At 48.1% G+C, this 18,904-nt stretch overlaps 1 protein-coding gene and 1 non-coding gene across 2 annotated transcripts in view; one reads left to right on the forward strand and one right to left on the reverse strand.

Moving 5' to 3' along the window:
• Positions 1 to 337: 337 nt before the first annotated feature.
• Positions 338 to 18,904, reverse strand: part of ALDH2 (aldehyde dehydrogenase 2 family member) — a 30,904-nt gene continuing 12,337 nt past the window's right edge. Inside the window, exons 3-13 of the mRNA XM_045776673.2 lie at positions 17,867 to 18,007; positions 16,244 to 16,323; positions 13,966 to 14,077; positions 13,332 to 13,460; positions 12,780 to 12,893; positions 10,984 to 11,086; positions 10,230 to 10,414; positions 7,423 to 7,587; positions 5,605 to 5,762; positions 3,522 to 3,636; positions 338 to 772 (exon numbers count right to left, since the gene is read on the reverse strand). Coding sequence (XP_045632629.1) covers positions 740 to 772; positions 3,522 to 3,636; positions 5,605 to 5,762; positions 7,423 to 7,587; positions 10,230 to 10,414; positions 10,984 to 11,086; positions 12,780 to 12,893; positions 13,332 to 13,460; positions 13,966 to 14,077; positions 16,244 to 16,323; positions 17,867 to 18,007 — 1,335 coding nt within the window. The 3' untranslated portion in view covers positions 338 to 739. The remainder of the gene's footprint in view (positions 773 to 3,521; positions 3,637 to 5,604; positions 5,763 to 7,422; positions 7,588 to 10,229; positions 10,415 to 10,983; positions 11,087 to 12,779; positions 12,894 to 13,331; positions 13,461 to 13,965; positions 14,078 to 16,243; positions 16,324 to 17,866; positions 18,008 to 18,904) is intronic.
• Positions 7,857 to 7,962, forward strand: LOC123780557 (U6 spliceosomal RNA). The gene has a single exon (XR_006776448.1). It is a non-coding gene; the product is annotated as a U6 spliceosomal RNA (small nuclear RNA).

Consider the following 18,904-nt stretch of genomic DNA (forward strand, 5'->3'; position numbering starts at 1 on the left):
TCTCATGAGATTCATCAGCATGAACCTGTCTCATTTAGTCTGACCCAAGTTTTTTAACTTAAAACAAGGACAAATAACCTTGGACATGAAGTGTGTCTTTTCTGGTTGACCGGCCCCTCTCTGAGGGCAGATCCTGGCAGTGCTGTTTCAGTGACTTCCCTAGGGCTTAGTACAGGGCCAGCCACAACGAGGGAGGTAGGAAACGAAAGCTATTTCCCCACAGGAGGGGAGGGGCAATAGCCGTATATAGTGTGACATACACACACAGTGGGGACAACATCCCTCTGTGGTGGTATTTCCTTGGGTTACTGAGATGGACGAAGAGTTAACCAAAAAGTGAACAGCAGCATTGTTTTTAATGAATTTTAGTCCAGAATACAGAGGAAGGCACTAGCTGTTGCCCCGACCTGTTAGTACAAGTATGAACAATGGCTTTTTGTTCCCCCATAAAGGCAAGTTACAGAAGTCTATCAGATAGAAAGGATAAGACATTTGAATCTAGTTTTGAAAAAATCAGCCTGAAAGCTAGTAGCAGTGCTGGCGTGTAAAAGCCTTTCCCGGTACTCTGCCCCACACCACCCCATCTATCAATTCAAGGTCTGAGACTTTCTTGATCAAGAGATTTTGTGAGAGAATTTCTCTTTTAAGACTTTTAGCATGCAAGGGTCATTTTTCTTGGTTTTGCTGCTGATGTCCTCGGCCTCCGCTGCTGGATGAGGGAGGGAGTCGGCCCAATTCTTCAGGAGTTCTTCTGAGGCACTTTGACCGTGACCTGTAGGAGGGGTGCAGAGCAGCTGTTAAATCTTCATGTTTCCCTGTGATCTGTGGTCTCTCTCAGCTGGGGTGCTGCCCAAGGACGAGCACAAGGGCTTCCTTTACTTCTGATAGCTTGATGGCCAACTGGCTAATCCCAGGGACATAGCTAGGGCCCTGTTCTGCGTGAGAACTCTCTGCCTCCCCTCAATCCAGTCATCTTTGATGGTCGTGGGGCAGAAGAGGGCAGGATTGCTATGGCATCTAGTAGGAATCCGTAGTCAGGAAGCTGCTCATCGAACGCCCCACGCCGCACAGGACAAACCCCACAACAAAGAATTACACAGGCCCAAATGTCAGTAGTGCTGAGCTTGAGACACCCTGACCTACATCCATATTTTCCTCCAAAGGAATCGAAGGAAGGGAAAAAATAACATGCTAAAGCTCACAGGTTTCTCGTGCTAAGTGGGAAGATTCCAGGCTCAGATGGATTTGGGGTTAAATCCAGCTTTACTGGGAAAGGACTTCACCTCTGTGTGCCTCGCTTCCTCATCTGTAGGATGGGACAAGGACAGAATCTCCTTCCTGGGGTTGCTGTGAGCATTGATTGAGATAACCTGCATAAGGAAGTCTAGCAGATTCTGGCACAAAGTAAGCTCTCAGTAAAGATGAGTTCAGAAGAAGACATTTTCTCAGCAGTTCCCCTTGCAAACCTGAATTCTCTTCTGAAAAGTTTTTAATCCTATTTTTGTTAGGATTATCACTTGAGTTCCCCAGGCTCAAAATATTGGCATCTTTATCACAAGCTCAAAGCACAGTGCCTGGCATGGGGCGGAAGCAGCTTTTGTCTCCTTCGCCTGCAGCCATCAAGTCCTGCCACTTCTTTTCTTCAAAAGCTTCTTCCCATTCTCCCCAACATCCCAGTGTGGGAGGCCTCCAGCATCAGCAGCTTACACTTGGATTCTCCCACGAACCACCTCAACTCAAGCCTCCTCTTTTTGGGCTCTCCCTCCCACGGCCCTCCAGGCACTCCTGACACTGCGACTCATGGGGCTCAGTCCTAGACCACCGCCCCCACCACCACACACACCTAAATAATCTCATCACCATTTTGATGAACAGTTATAGGCCAATGTCAGGTTCAAATCTCAGTCTCACCTCTTATATGGGACAATTTTATTTATTTATTTTTAAAAGATTTTATTTATTTATTTATTTGAGAGAAAGAATGAGTGAGAGAGCACACGACCAGGGGCAAAGGAAGAAGGAGAAACACACTGCTCTGCTGAGCACAGAGCCCAACGAGGGGCTCGAACCCAGGACCTGGGGACCGTGACCTGAGCCAAAGGCAGAGGCTTAACCAACTGAGCCACCCAGGTGCCCCTGGGACAATTTTAAATAAATAAGCAAACAGGTTTAGTTTATTCCAACAAGCTTCTTGAGAGCACAGTCTGTGGCTTACTACTGAGTATTGAACGAAAACCACTGTCTGCCCTTCTCACCCTGCTTCCCCTGGCTGATTTGCTTGCCCTGAGCCTTCTCCTTCCCAATCCCGGGAAAGCCCAACTCAGCCCATTACTCTCTTCTTTAAATATCACTTATGAGTCTGTTGCCTGGTTAAACTGTAATTAGTAATTAGTGTCCACTGTAAAGAAAATTATTTTCACTTCGGTGCCTTTCTTTCCTGTCTTTTGCATAGTTATAAATAAAGGTACCTGAATGAGTATATATATGTATATATAACCTTTTTTTTAAAAAAAATATTTTATTTATGTATTTGACAGAGAGAGACAGCCAGAGAGAGAGGGAACACAGGCAGGGGGAGTGGGAGAGGAAGAAGCAGGCTCCCAGCGGAGGAGCCTCACGTGGGGCTCGATCCCAGGACTCTGGGATCACGCCCTGAGCCGAAGGCAGGCACTTAATGACTGCACCACCCAGGCGCCCCTGTATATATAACCTTTAAACTGGGCTTATACTGCATGTATTACTTTGTCTCCTGTCTTTTCACTTTAAAGGATGATGATTTTCCATGTCAAAGATCCTACAAAAATATATTTTTAAAGATTTATTTATTTATTTATTTGAGAGAGGGAGAGAGCAGGCCAGTGGTGGGGAGGAGGGAGGGCAAGAGAACCCTCAATTAGACTGTGTGCTGAGCATGTAGCCCAACGTGGGGCTCAAGCTCACGACCCTGAGATCATGACCTGAGCCAAAACCAAGAGTCAGATGCCCAACTGACTGCGCCACCCAGGCTCCCCCTACAAAAATATTTTTAATGGCTCCTTAGTAAACCACGATTTGGGTGTTCCATACTTTATTGGGCATTTAGGTTACATTTGACTTTTTCTTCCTTGAGAGATAATGTTGTGATGAGTATTTATGGAATAACACTTTCTTTGTATTTCTGATTAGTCCTTCAGGCTATATTCCCATCACTGACATTATGAAATCAAAGGATATTGGTATATTTATGGCCCTTGGTCTCTAATGCCTCACAGCTCGATTCTTATTAGAAGCTTTTCCCCACTGCCTCGGCTCACTAGGATCTTTCCTTCCTCTCAAGTCTTACAGAACTTGGCACATAACAAAGCCTAGCAAAGAACAGTGTAGGCAGAGTGATGGCCAGGTCCCAAGTTATTTCTCATGAGACAGAGCAGAGACTGGGTCATCACCCTTTCCTGTAGCTTCTGTGGCTTAAAACAAGAAACTAGTAATAAGTACTGTTGGAGTCCAGCACGAGGGAGAGCTGAGAAGACGCCCATACTCACAGTTTTCACTTCGGTGTATGCCTGCAGCCCATACTCTCCTAGCTCCCGGCCGCTCCCGGACATCTTGTAGCCACCGAACGGTGACTGGGCCCCGAACACATCATAGCAGTTGACCCTATAATGTGAAACAAGATTTCAGAAGTAACTTGTAGGAGATATGTGTGTCATAACCCTCCAACCTCCTGAATGGCTCTAAAATATTACTGAGGAAAAATGGATGGGTCAAACCACAGTTATAACCAGCCACGTAGGAGCCAAAAGCAAACCACATAAAATAAAGCCATAAGTCATCACCCCTCATGATGTGGTCACAGATGAATGTTAGTAACAGGTGTACCACATCATAGCTTCACATTTTAATGAGTCGTTTTTGCTAATTAGGTACTTTTTATGCAGTTTTTAAAAATTATTAAATTTGCTTTTTTTAGGGGCGCCTAGGTGGCTTAGTCGTTAAGCGTCTGCCTTCGGCTCAGGGCCTGATCCCAGAGTCCCAGGATCTAGCCCCACATTGGGCTCCCTGCTCTGCAGGGAGCCTGCTTCTTCCTCTCTCACTCCCCCTGCTTGTGTTCCCTCTCTCGCTGGCTGTATCTCTCTCTGTCAAATAAATAAATAAAATCTTTAAAAAAATTGTTTTTTAAAATTTATTTGAGAGAGAGAGAGAGAGTGCGCACAGAGGAAAAGGGAGAGGGAGAAGACGACTCCGTGTTGAGCAGAGAGCCTGACGTGGGACTTTATCCCAGGTCCCTGAGATCATGACCGGAGCTGAAGGCAGATGCTTAACCAACTGAGCCACCCAGGAGCCTCTAAAAATTATTAAATTTTAGTTGAATTTAAAATTCACCACTTTCAGGTGCACAATTCAGTGGATATAGCAGATTCACACTGCGGTAGAATCATCACCTCCATCTAATTCCGGAACATTTCTATCACCCCATAAAGAATCCTGCACCCAATAAGCAGTTACTCCCCACTCCCCCCTCCTCTAGCCCCTGGAAGCCCCTAATCTACTTTCTGTCTCTATGGATTTGCCTATTCTGGACATTTCATATACATGGAATCACACAATATGTGGCCTTTAGTGTCTGGCTTCTTTCACTTAGTAACACATTTTCAAGGTTCATCTATGTTTGTAAAATGTATCAGCACTTTATCCCTTTTTTATGGCTGAATGACATTCCATTGCGTGGATAGACCACATGTTGTGTATCCATTCATCAACTGATGGACATTTTGGTTGTCTCCACCTTTTGAATATTGTCAATAATCTGGTATGAACATTCAGCTATACTTTTTTTTTTAAGATTTTATTTATTTATTTATTTATTTATTTATTTATTTATTTGACAGAGAGAGCATAAGCAGAGGGAGCAGCAAGCAGGAAGAAAGAGAGAGGGAGAAGCAGGCTCCCTGCTGAGCAGACAGCCTGACATGGGGCTCAATCCCAGGACCCTGGGATCATGACCTGAGCCGAAGGCAGACAATTAACCAACTGAGCCACCCAGGTGACCTTCAGGTGTACTTTTTTGTGTAGATAGAGGTTTTTATCTCTCTTGAGCATACATACTAAGGAGTAGAATTGCTGGATCCTATGATAATTCTACATTTAACTTGCTGAGGAGCTGCCAGACTGTTTCCCATGATGGCTGCAACATTTTATATTCCCACCAGCAATATGTGAAGGTTCAAATTTCTCCACATCCTCATCAACACTTGGTATTTTCTGTTTTTTTTTAAATTACAGCCATCCCAGTGGGTGTGAAGTAGGTGCTAAGCTCTTAAGACCAGTATTACACACAGTTGTAGGCCCTCGGCTCTGGTCCCCTGCTCTTGTTCACTTGGTAAGGAGGCCCCACCCCACTCATCCACCTGTTTGCCTGAGAACAAAGCTGAATGAGCATATGTACTAGAGGGAAGTTTAATCTCCTAGAGGAGAGGGGATGGGAAATATCTGTCTGCTTTACCACACCCTGACCCAGGAGGAACTGAGCCCAGCACCCCAAATTCTGGGTGAGCACTAGATTCCGGAAGACCCTGGCTTGGGGATCCCTGCCTGGGCTCTGAGGGGTTGCCAGGAGGCTCTTACCACACAGTGCCAGCCTGCAGGGCTTGGGACAGATAATTGGCCTTGTCCAAGTCCTTGGTGAAGATAGCTGCAGCCAGCCCATACTTGGAGTTGTTGGCTCTCCCAATGACTTCCTCTATGGTTTTGAACTTCAGAATCTGCATCACCGGCCCAAAGATCTGGGGTAAGAGAGTGCACAGTTAGAAGGGTGTAGCCGACATGGAAACCACGTGCCATCCAGCCTTCACAATGCCGAGCAGATCATTCTAGATCGAGCACCCAGACATACCCTAAGAGTTCCACAGGGAGACAGTAGCTCCCAAGCTCAATGAAACACAAAGGCAAGGAAGCTAATGGGGATGGGCTATATTTATATGCCATGTGCTTTACATAGCTGATCTTATTTCTGAACAATCCTGCACGATAGGGGTTTCTGGCATGTTACACGTAGATTTAGTTTCAAAGAATTTACGTCAGTTTTTCAGCAAGGCACACACTAAAAGCTGAAGCAGTAATTGTGAATGAAACAGGGTCTCTGCTCTCAAGACATCCAAGTTTATCTTGTACTTTCCCTGCCTTATTCCTGGCATGAGCCATTTCTTCAAGGAATCCAGTCTTTTTTAGTGGAGAATGAGATTCAAAAGCCAAGCCACAGAGGCCAAATGTGCGGGCTGCTGTCAGGGTGCAGCCACTCTCAGCCCTATCTCAGCAGAGCCCTGGGGGAGTGCAGTGTAGGTGGTCCTGATTAATCAGGGCATTAGAAGGAACCATTACAAGCAATGTAATGAGCGCTGGGAGTCCACAGGAGCTCCTGGACAGACCGAGTAGAGGGGAGGGGTGAGGCTTTGCAGAACTGTGTGGTGTGATACTGACCAAACCAGAGTGGAGGTAGGAAGCAGGGAGAAGGGAAATGAAGTTCCAGGCATAAACACACCCAGCACCATCCTCATGAAATCCCACTTTCCACTAAAAGGAACCAGGACTTCTTGAAGAAATGGCTGATTCTAGGACTGCCTGGGGAGTGTCAAGACAGAGGCAGGAGAAGAGTGCCAGGAGCTCATCATGGTTGGAGCAGGACTGCGAGATGGGGCGTCGTGTGCTTCGGGCACTGGCAAAGCAGAGGCACCCCCGCCCTTCTGGGAAAGTGATGTTTGAGATTTCAAAAAAAGCATCAAAGTAGTCATGATGGGGAAAGAGGCAGAACTCTGTTGGACTTTCTTGCCCTGATTTTGCATTTTCATATTATTTTATTTTGAATTATACATGAAGGGGAAATATTTTCCCTGCATAAGGTTTCTAAAGGGCCTAACCCACTGTGGAAGGGGAGCGCGTGTGGACCCTGTGAGGGCAGGGAACACGTCTTGGATACCTCTGGATCTCCAGGGTCTGTAGATAGCCTGGCACATAGCAGGCATTCAATAAATATTTATGAAATGAATGAATGAGTGAGCCAGAGCCCCTGCCCTGCGTTCATAATGAGTGCTGAGGGGGAGAACATCGGGCACCTTGCCATGTGAAGAAGACACAGCCCTTTGGTCTAGTCCAGTGTCCTCCTTATATGAAGATCATAAAAGGGCTGAGCAAAACCATTCCTTGACCCATGGCTCGCAGGACCACAACACAAAGGGCCCGGAAACTGGGCAAGGGAATTTGGAAGTTCTCCCCATCAGGAGGTTGCCATAAGAGGTGGAAGAAGAGAGCAACCAGATCAGATAGAATTGTAAATAATTTGTCTTAGGCATAGAGCCAGGATTTGGCCCAAAGCCAGCTATGAAGACGCCACACTTAACTGTCCACTTCTCCTAAGAACCTTCCCCAGAGTTCTGGCCCCATGCTAACCTCCTCCCTGGCGATAGTCATGCTGTCTTGCACGTCTCCAAACACAGTGGGCTGGATGAAGTAGCCACGGTCAGCAGCCGCCCCTCCGCCGCACAGCAGCTTCGCCCCCTCCTCCTTCCCAGATTTGATATAACCAAGGACCTTCTTAAACTGAGTTTCGTCCACCTGTGGGAAAAGAAGTCCAAAGTTTCAGAGATGCTAGAGCCAGACCTCTCCTCGCTTTAGGCTTAGAACCACACGGGCAGTGAATGAGACAACTGAGCAAAAGCCAGACTTCGGAATAAATAGGCCTCAGAAGAGGAGCTAGAAGGGCCGATAAACATGAGAGGAGGTTCAACCAACTTCAGTAGTCCTCAAAGAAATGCATATCAAACCCATTGTTTTTATTTTCAATTATAAAGTTACTAAGAATTTAAAATAGTGAGAAAATAAATGTGCTTTTGCTTCAGCAGCACACACACTAAAACTGGAACCATACGGAGATTAGCATGGCCCCTGCCCAAGGATGACACACAGATTCATGAAGCGTTCCAGATCATGAAAAGTGATAAGAAGAAAATACACTGATGACAAGGGTATGTTACATACATTCTAATATTGATATGCTCTTAGAAGGACTCATACAATGTGTCAGTTGTATCTCAATTTAAAAAAAGGCCTATAAGCTGGTACAGCCCTTTTGGCAGGTACTTTATTAATATCGGTCAAAAAATGAAATACTTACACCCTTTGACCCAGCTATTTAACTTCCAGGAATTTATTCTACGCGTCACAACAGGATCTAAACAAGGATAGTCACTGAGGAGCACTTTGTAAAAGTCAAAAACAGAAACAGTTCTAAGTAGACATCAGTAGAGGGGCTGGCTAAAATAATTTATGTGTATTTAATATATAGTGTGTCCTTGTTAGTAACAGATCCGTGTGAGGCGCCTGGCTGGCTCAGCCGGTAAAGCATGGGACTCTTGATCTCAGGGTCATGAGTTCAAGCCTCCCACTGGGCATAGAGCCCAGTTTAAAAAAAAAAAAAATCTGGGAACTGACACAGAAAGATAGCCTAAGGTATTCTGTAAAGGTGGGGAAAGCTTGTAGAATATGTTATTTAGTCCTATTTTTGTTAAAACAAACATACAAAAACGTAACTCTGTGTGTGTGTGTGTGTGTGTGTGTGTGTGTGTGTGTGTGTGCGCGCACGCGCGCATGTGTAGTTATCTATGGGGAATAGACATGGAAGGAAGCCTAGGGGGTCTTATTTTTTCCTTTAAACACTTTTTATTACAATTTTTATGCAAGTTACTAATTAAATAGCCACAAACAGGAGAGAAAAAAAGATGCTGGGATTCATAGTAGCACTATTCACAATAGCCAAAAAGTGGAAACAACCCAATTATCCGTCGGCAGATAAGTAGGTAAGGAAAATGTGGTATGTCTATACAATGGTATATTCCTCAGTCATAAAAAGGAGTAAGCTATCATGTCACAAAAAGACATGGAGGAAACTTAAATGCACATTGTTAAGTAAAAGAAGCCAATCTGTAAAGGCTACATACTATATGATTCCAGCTATATGACATTCTGGAAAAGGCAAAACTATGGAGACAGTAAACAGATCATTGGTTGTCTAGGGTTGGGGGAGGGGAGGGATGAATAGATGGAGCACAGGGGAATTTTAGGGCAGCGCGACTATTCTGTATGATACTGCAATGGTGGGTACGTGTCTTGATATATTTGTCCACACCCACAGAATGCAACACCAAGAGTGAACCCTAAAATCAACTATAGACTTTAGTTAATAATAATATACCATACTGGCTCATCAGTTATACCAAATGTACCACACTAATGCAAGATGTCAATAATCAGGTAAACTAGAGGGGACGGGTGGGGGGTAAAGGGAACTTCGTACTTTCTGCCCATTTTTCTATAAACCTAAACTGCTCTAAAAAGTAAGTCTATTAATTAAAAAAAAAAAAAAAAAAAAAAAAAGACTGGTCTTGGCCAGCCCTGGAGGCTGGGGAGAAGACGCCAGCAGCAGACACCCTCAGAAGGATGGAGCCTGTAGAGAGGCTCCCATGGGCCCCAGAAAGTGGGCACAGGGACCAGTGGGAGCTGGGAGCACCCCTGACCCTGTGGACTCCTTGCTTTTTGGGGGGGGGGGGCTGCTGGGGGAGGCCAGTACAGGATCCTATGGAGAGAGAGCCCAGGACAGGCAGGGTCTAAGAACAGTGCTGGAATAAGGGCCAGGACATGAGAGGAAATGGTGGGCAGAGGCACTGTATTTCTTCTTCTTGTAATTCCTATTGACTGTGGTTTTGATTAAAATGAATATATGCTTATGATTCAAAAAATATATATACATAAAATCAAACATTGCAGAATAGCATAAAGGGATGTAAAGTCCCTCTGCTACCCAGGCCATGGCCCTCTGCCCCACTCCCCAGAGATAACCACAGTTAACAGATATGTGTGTGTCCTTCTGGAAGATGCATGTTTATGGATGGCCAAGGTCCAGGAAGCATGCATTCCTTTTTACACAGACACTCCTAATATTTATTGTGTGTATGAAATTTACAAATTGGTTTCCATTATTGATTTCCACTTCAAAGCCAGCCTGTGAATCAGGAAAGGTGGATATTACAGATGAGAGAACAGTGGCTCAGAGAGGGCATGTGGCTTCCCAGGGACACACAGCTGGCACATGGCAGAGCTCAGACTTGAAGCCAAACCTGCCTGCCTCTGAGTCTGAGTCCCCTTTTGCCTCTCCATGCTGCCTCCGGACACCCAGACCCATCTGCAGCAGCCGGGCTTACCTGCGGCCCCTGCTCAGTCTGGCTATCAAAGGGGTTCCCAACTACACGAGACTTGGCCCGGGCAACACTCCGCTCCACAAACTCAGAGTACACATCTTCTTGCACAAAGGTCCGGGAGCCCGCACAGCAGCACTGACCCTGGTTGAAGAACAGGGCGAAGTGGGCCTGCTCCACAGCCCAGTTCACTAGGGAGGCAGAAGGGCAACCATGAGAAGAGATGGAGAATGATCCTAGCCCTAGTGTCTGCTTATCGTCTTAACCCGTTCATGCCGCCAATAGCGCGCCGACCAGGACAGACCTGCTCTCTCCCTTCTTGGGGTATGGCCACCCAGCGGACAGACACAGAGAGGAGGTCACAGCCCTCCATGGTAACAGACACAAGGGTGGCGGCAGGACCCACCCAGCCAGCCCACAGCAGTCAGGGGAGGGCAAATCAGGGGGTGCCTCAGCAGGACCAGGAAAAGGGAATATGAGGGAGGAGGAGCAGTCTGCTCCGAGAGAAAGCATGCAGTATGGCTGGGCAACTAAGTAGCACAGCCCGGCTGGATGATGGAGAGCAAAGAGGAGAGAAGCCGGGGAGAGACCAGGTCATGCAGGCTGGAGGGCCATGCTGCAGACTCTAACCTTTATCCTGAGGCCTGGGGGGCAGACACTGAGTCCAGTGGTTGCTGAAGCTCCCAGAAGTGAGTGGAGCCACGGTATGGACAGCTAGTGGCTGCCTTTGCCCCACACCTCCTCCCCACAAGAACCTTACTGTCTGCATCTGACATGATGATATTGGGGCTCTTTCCACCCAGCTCCAGGGTCACTCTCTTGAGGTTACTGCTCCCTGCAGCAACTTGGATTAGGTGGCCAACCTATGGGGAAGCAGAAACACAGATAAGCTCTGAGGAGGAGGAAGGAAGAACCAAATGCTCTTCTAGACAGAGAACCCCACAACATGAGGGAGCAGCTGGACTACAAGAGATCTGGAGAATTTCACCCAGTCTAGCTATTCACTTACCACTGCTGCCCTACCCCTCTGAGCTTCCAGGACGAGAGTGATGGTAACCACGTGAGCAATATGGCTTCTATATACCAAGCACCCTACATACCAGACACTGTGCCAAGTGCTTTGTGTCCATTTAGTTCAATCCTTGCAATGGCCTCAAAGATAGGTACGGCTCTTTGCCTTGCTTTAGAAATGTGGGAGCTGCGGCTCAGAGTGGTCAAGTCACTTGCCCAAAGTCACACAGCTGGTGAATGTGGAATCAGAATTCACACTTGGGCAGCGTGAATCCATCACCAGGTCAAACCACTATCGTGCCCCCTTCCCACAGTGTTGTGAGTGTGGTCCCCCAGCCCATGGCACGCTCTGTGGGGGCAACGATGGGGTGCTCCTCACCTCCTTATTCCCAGAGCCTGGCACAGAGCTGCCCTGAACCTATTTGAATGAACAAATCTTTATCTCTGTCAGGAAACCATCTCCCCTCTGTGAGATTCTCAACATCACCTCGAGGCATTAATTTGGGCAGTAGCAAAGCAAGGAAAGAGCTGGGACGTGCTATCTTGGGCTCTGTTCTGCCCTTCAGGAACCATCATCACCGCGCACAGACTGAATGCTGAACGGCAGCTATCTCCGGGGGAACGGTTTGAAGAGCACATTCATTACATTATTCATTGTGCCTTCTCTGGAGCCATGCGATGAAGCCTCCCAAAAATTCACAGAGAGGAAAAGGTTCCTCTTCAGAAGGAATTCTGTCCCTGCTTCGAAAGAGACGATGCTGAAGGAATCACTAGACGTCTTACTTGTCCTTGTTTCTCCAGGGCCTGGCACACAGCAGCATGATACCCCTCACTCACTCACTCATTCCCTCCCTGAGCACTTACTCTGAGCGTGACCTTTGCTGATCACCTCATAAGCTTCATCCCCCTCACTCCAATCCTGTGAGGAGGGTACACTTACCATCCCCATTTTACAGATGAAACAGAGGCTTCGGGAGCCTAAGTGACATGCCCGAGACCGCAGAGCTAGTGAGTGCCAGTGAAACAGTAAGACTCTGGGGCACCTGATCTTCCCACTACACCGTACGTACTGTCTCTACCGCCTCCATATTGCCATCCTCATTTTAAAGACAACAAATGGAGCTCCAAAGACATGTGAATCACCCCATGTCATAATGGCAAAGCTGGGATTTGAACTCCTGTCTTTCTGAAGCCCACACTCTATAATTGTCAGGGCAGTGGTGGGAGCCTGACACAGCCGAAGGGCTTTGACCCTGGGCAGGCTGTCAGCCCTGGGCTTCATGAGGTCTAGACGGTCTCGGCCTCTTTATTCCACGTGGGATGCTGGCCCCACAACAGCAGCCAGAGTGTCAACCAACCCACAGAGGGCTCACCCCAACAGCCACTGCTGGCATACATGGGGCCCCTCACTCGAGCTCCTCAGAGGCAGTCTTGGGGGACCCTCCACACAGCACCCAGAGGTGAATCTTCAATGTGTCCTCCTTTGAGGACAGTGGGAACTTGGGCCAAATATGCCACAAGCTTGAGGTCCTAATGATGCCTTACCTCGGTGGAGCCTGTGAAGGCCACTTTGTCCACATCCTCATGGGAGGCGATGGCAGCCCCAGCTGTGGGGCCAAACCCAGGAATAATATTGACCACTCCAGGGGGAAAGCCAGCCTGTGGACAAACAGTTAGGGACACTGGGCGTCATTCTCCTGCTCCAAAGGGCTTGGACAGAAGAACACATACCCCTCCTAGAGAGGCTAAAGCAGCTTGCCCTGTACCCAGGCAAGCAGACACCAGTCCGTGGGGCACTGCTCAGGAATTCCAAATGGCACAGCAGAGAACCTGCTTTTCAGGGTTCCCTGCGGCTATTGTCCCTCCCCAGTGGCACTCTTCAAAGGGGTCTGGCAGTGAAGCTCAGTGCAGAGAACAAGTAAGGGGGGCGCCATTTCGGCTGGCCTGTGATGAGGTACGGGGGACTGGAAGGAGACTCAATCCCTGCTCTACAAACACCTGCCCCACTTTGGGGCCTCCAAAGCCCCTCCTAAGTACCCCCAAGGAGCAAGCCTGTACAAGGGCACTCAGAGTTCAAGACAGACACCAACCACACACCTCCTTAATCAGGTTGGCCACATAGAGGGCGGTGAGTGGAGTCTGCTCAGCTACCTTCATCACAACCACGTTTCCGGTCGCCAGGGCTGGGGCCAGTTTCCAGGCTTGCATCAGGAGCGGGAAGTTCCACTGCAAAACACAACAACTGCTCCTGGAACCGAAGCTGAGAGCTGTGCTGGCCAGGATAGGTGGCAGCCCGGGGAGAAGCCACAGCGACTTCTCTGAGCCCTTGTGCTGCCCCCACAACTCAGCTGTGAGTAGAAGACAGATGGACAAGGCAGGCGGGCAGGAGCAAGAGCGACTCAGGCTCTTTAGAGCTTTTCCCATGCTAGGCTCGGTGCTGTGTTGTTGCATTTTATCCCCCCTCCTGCCCTAAGACGGTGCTGTGTTCCCTTCCGCTTTTAAGATACGGAAACCGAGTCTTATAGGGATCAATGATTTGCCCAAAGTCAGAGTGCACTCAGGGCAGCACCAGTTGGCTTTGTTAAAGCCTGTGTTCTCACCCACCACCCAGGCCGCCTTCCGACAGCAGCCCGCAGACCCTCCCACCTCAGCAATCAGCCTGTCGGAGATCGCTGCATCTCAAGGCACTCCTGAGAAACCTTCCCTTGTTTAATAGGAGCTGAACACTCACCGGAATGATCTGCCCGCACACCCCGACGGGTTCATGGCGGGTATAGCTGAAGAAGTCCCCGTCAATGGGAATGGTTTTCCCGTGGTACTTATCAGCCCAGCCAGCATAATAACTTAAAAAAAAAAAAAGAAATCCAAGCTTAATCAATGACTGTCAGGGACCCCTGTATACCCTGGCCCAAAGAGAAGACTCAAACAGGCCCCTTGTAAGGCCCAAACAAGCCCAACTTCCCTTGCTCTTGGCTTACTCCCAGAAAGATTTCCTGGTTAACTGCTAGGGTCACAATAATCCACTCTGGGCAACTAAACTTTGAGCCTCAGAATCACCTGGGATGCTTATAAAAAACACCATGTTCCAGGCACCCACTTCCAACCTACTCAGTCTGGAGCTCCGACACCGATTCCCAGGAATCGGTATTTTTCATACACATTCGGATTTATTACACTATGTTAAAGCAGCCCAGCACCACCGATTAGTATTTGAGAACCGTGGGCTGGACATGGTAAGGAAGTGAAAGCCTCTCTCACAGCCAGCACTTCCTGTATGCAGATCCCAAAGTAGGACTGAAGGAACGGCCACCAGAAATAAATCCTCAACTGGCCCAGCCCCTTGTAAAGCCTCCCATCTAGACACACAGGGACACGGGAGGCAGTAAAGCCCAGCACATTGGCACGGGGGAGAAAAGAGCAGCGTGTGTTTTCAGCATGTAATGGTGACATTTTCAGGGAAGTAGGAAAAATGAGAGGAGGGCAAAGATGAAACGTGGGGTAAAAGGAAAAGTTCTGAAATGAGTGGGATGGCAACGCGAGTCTGAGCCCCACGCTGACCTGGCTTCAAACATGGGTCTGTGATCCTGGAGAGAAAAACAGCCAGGGAGTTGCCAATCTCTACAAGGGAAGGCAGCACCACTCCCTGCCTCCCAGTCTGTATGACATATGTTTTGCAGGCCCCAGAATGGTTACCTAATCAGCACAAAGGCATATTCCTAAAGCTCAGGAGGGCACAGGACAGCCTGCGCTTCACCAGGAGGCTCTCTCTGGGGCATCCTCGCACAGCATTCTAAACTTGGCACTGCGGTCATATGGGGCTGGAAGATTCTTTGCTGTGCGGGCCGTGCTGTGCACTGTAGGCTTTTTAGCAGCCTCCCTGACCTCTATGCACTAGATACCAGTAGCACCCTTTCCCCCTGTGCTGTGACAACCAAAAGTGTCTCCAGGCATTGCCAGCGGTCACCTGGGAGACGTGACTAACTACCCTGGTTGAGAACCCATTATGTTGTCCAACCCCTACTTTTCTGGCACAGCTTCTTCCCCTCCACCTCTGTCCACAGGGTCACAGGGGAGTACTTGTTATTTGTACAATGATCTGTCCACCTGGACCATAGCTGGTCAGACTCGAGGCCAGCCAATCAGGGTGGCAGGTGGCCCCTGAGGCTGGCATTAAGACTTTGGCATTTGGCACTAGGATAAGGGACCGCGGTGTGGTCGGTAGGATCACGCATACAGAAGCAAGCCCAGGTGTGGGCAGCCAGGTTCCAGCACACACACTGGCCCTGACAACGGCCAGGGGTTAACTGAGCAAAGAATGAAGCAGGAGGGCTGAGACGGACCACAGTGAGGCTCAGCGGCCTTCTGGATTTCAGACGCCTGACTCTCTGCAGTGCCTGAGTCAGGCCAAGGCTTTGTTACCTGCAGCCCCAAAGACCCCAACAAAGCTCTTATTCCTCATCCTGCATGTCCCGGTCATTAAGATGTTTGATTAAACTAATTCCAAAGCTTGCAAGAAATGATAAAGACTAGAGCAGAGACAGATGAAATGGAGAACAGGAAAACAATAGAGGAAATCAACAAAACCAAAAGTGGGTTCTTTGAAAACTCACCAGACTGACAAACCTTCCACGAGACTAAGAAAAAAAGGCAGAAGACACAAACAACTGAAAACCGAAATGAAAATGGGAACATTACCACTGGACTTACAGAGATAAAAAGGCTTATAAAGAGAATATATGAACAACTTAGCCAACAAATGAGATAACCTACATGAAATGGACAGATTCCATCTAACATAGAAATGACTGAAACGGCCCTGAGAAGAAAGAGAAAATGCTTATGAGTAAGTTATAACTTTGATATTGAGGGATTTTCTCATAAGATGGAGTCTGATAGAACATGTTTCCCCACTTCCTGTGATCCTGTTAAATTATTTTATTTCTGGCCCCCACAACACCTGCTCCTCTGGGGCACGGCCAGAAAAAAGAGCAGGAAACCTAAGCCCGTACCGGAAGCATTTGAGGACCATGTCCAGATCCACCAGGTAGGAGATGACATAGGGCTTGCCGTTATCCAGGGTCTCCAAGGCCTGAGAAAAGAGAAAGAAAGGTCAGCACAGACGTGCAGGCACCAGACTGAATCAAAGCCATCGGTGACGACCATTGCTGAAGCGCAGCACAGACCAAGAAGGGCTGATGGGCCACTTTGTGCCACTGAATGCCGTGACATTTCTGGCCCATGGCCCCTCCCTCTCCAAAGACAGAGAGTGAGGGGTGGGGAGAGGAATGGTGCACCAACTTCTTATGCGGTCATTTCACATGCACGTGTTTTCTAGGTTCTGCTCTAAGCCAAATCCAGGGGCTGAAAGAGCAAAGCGCCAGTGACTAATGACACGAAGCCTCAATCACGATTGTTAAGAGTGCTGGAAAGGAGGGGGTGCCTGGGTGGCGCAGTCATTAAGCATCTGCCTTCAGCTCAGGGTGTGATCCCGGCGTTATGGGATCGAGCCCCACATCAGGCTCCTCTGCTATGAGCCTGCTTCTTCCTCTCCCACTCCCCCTCATTGTGTTCCCTCTCTAGCTGGCTGTCTCTATCTCTTCAAATAAATTAAAAAAATAGGGGCGCCTGGGTGGCACAGCGGTTAAGCATCTGCCTTCGGCTCAGGGCGTGATCCCAGCGTTATGGGATCGAGCCCCACATCAGGCTCTTCCGCTATGAGCCTGCTTCTTCCTCTCCCACTCCCCCTGCTTGTGTTCCCTCTCTCACTGGCTGTCTCTATCTCTGTCAAATAAATAAATAACTAAAATCGTAAAAAAAAAAAAATAATAATTAATTAATTAAAAAAATAAAAAATAAAAAAATAAAAAAAATTTTAAAAAAAGAGTGCTGGAAAGGAGAAGCCAGGCTGCCCAGCCCCGTCTGAGAAACACCCTCTAGCCTAAACCTGAAGGATATATAGGAGGTAACTAGGCAAAGGGGAAGGTACGAATGATGACAAGCAAAAAGCACCCCAAGCAGAGGAAACAGCATGTGCAAAGGCCCTGATGGCTCAAAGAAGCCGGGCAGTCAAGATACTGAGGGAAGGCTGGTGAGCTGAACTGTGTGTGTGAGGGCCATGGTCCAGCATTAGCTGGGAGACAGAGTCAGACCAGGCAGGACCTTATAGACCATATTGAGGGAACAGGACTTTATCCTAAGGATATACAGAATGCCATGGAAGGGTTCAGAGTGGAGCACCATGGTATAATTTGCCTTCTAGAAGGTTCACTTTGGCTGCTATTTGCAGATTGGGTTGGGGAGAGGAGAGAGTATTGCCTCCTGGTTTCTTCTGCTTCTGGCATCCAGAGACAAGGCCCACCACACAGAGGGCCTCCGACGGAGGTGTCCATCCCTGGGGGTCTCAGAGAAGGCTCCCCATTGTGACTCCTCTCCCCACCCCCCATTTTTCTTAGCCATCATAGGAGACAATGAGAGGCTCCTCTGGTTGGTACAGGGGTGTACCCCAAAAATGTCCAGCCTACGTGATTCTGACCAGTTATATGTCAGCAACGCAGCCCCCTTCCTGGCTGTCTGTGGGATGCTCGGAGCCTATTCACCACGTGGGACGAGAGGGGAGGGGGCTGAGAACTCACTGCTAGGTAGGTCCGGTCCCGCTCAATCAGATCGGCCAGGCGGTTCAGCAGGCGGCCCCTGTCGGATGCATCCATGCGGCGCCAGGGTGAGCCCAGCTGGAAGGCAGCCCGGGCAGCCTTTACTGCCCTGTCCACGTCTTCCTGGAAAACACCCACCAAGGCAGCTCAGGCCTTCTCAGCAATAACTGCCTCCAATTACCACCCACCCCGCTGCCAAAAACAACCATGGGACTTCAGTCAATGCCCATGTGGAAACCTGCCCGAACAGCCCTTCCCCACTGCGAAGGGCTCTGCCCGAGGGGCTTCCAACTCTCCTTTGCAGGAGTCACGGAGGGAGTGCGGAGCCTGACAGTTTCCATTTCTGTATTTTCATTTCAGAATCCCCCAGAGTTTTGGAGGGAAACATTCAGGGCTCCATGCTTAGAATCTGACCATTTCCCCCTCTTCCTAAGAAGCAAGCCCAGAGAACTTAACCATTCCTTCTAAGATGACCGGCTGTCTCCACCAAATGCAGCTTTAACCAGCTTTCTTCTCCTTGGAAAAGCAGTAAAATCAACACAGCATTTTTCATATAGGGAGATGTGTATCAGGAGGTTGGAAGCATGGTTTTCATTAATATTAAACATATTTACTGCCCTATAAGCCAGAAAAGTACTATATTCACATTTGCTTTTAGCAGAGAGAGCAGAACATTATACATGAATATAGAAAACTGTCTTAAAGTTGAAGGCAAGAGTCATTCTTAAAATATCTTCAATGCTTTTTTTTTTTTAAGATTTATTTATTTATTTTAGAGAGAGTGAGCACAAGTGGGAGAGAGGCAGAGGGAGAAAGAGAGAATCCCCCACTGAGCGTGGAGCCTGCTATGGTGCTCAATCTCACAACCCTGAGATCATGACCTGAGCCGGAACCAAGAGTCAGACGCTCAACCGACTAAGCCACCCAGGCTCCTCTCAATGCCTTTTCTTTAAAAAATTTTTTTTTTTTTACTAAAAGTCTAATTTTTAAGTTTTAAAATTACTATTACTATTTTTTATT

Source organism: Ursus americanus, chromosome 30, assembly GCF_024610735.1.
Source record: "Ursus americanus isolate L20-20 chromosome 30, mUrsAme1.1.p, whole genome shotgun sequence".
Taxonomy (NCBI): Eukaryota; Metazoa; Chordata; class Mammalia; order Carnivora; family Ursidae; genus Ursus; species Ursus americanus.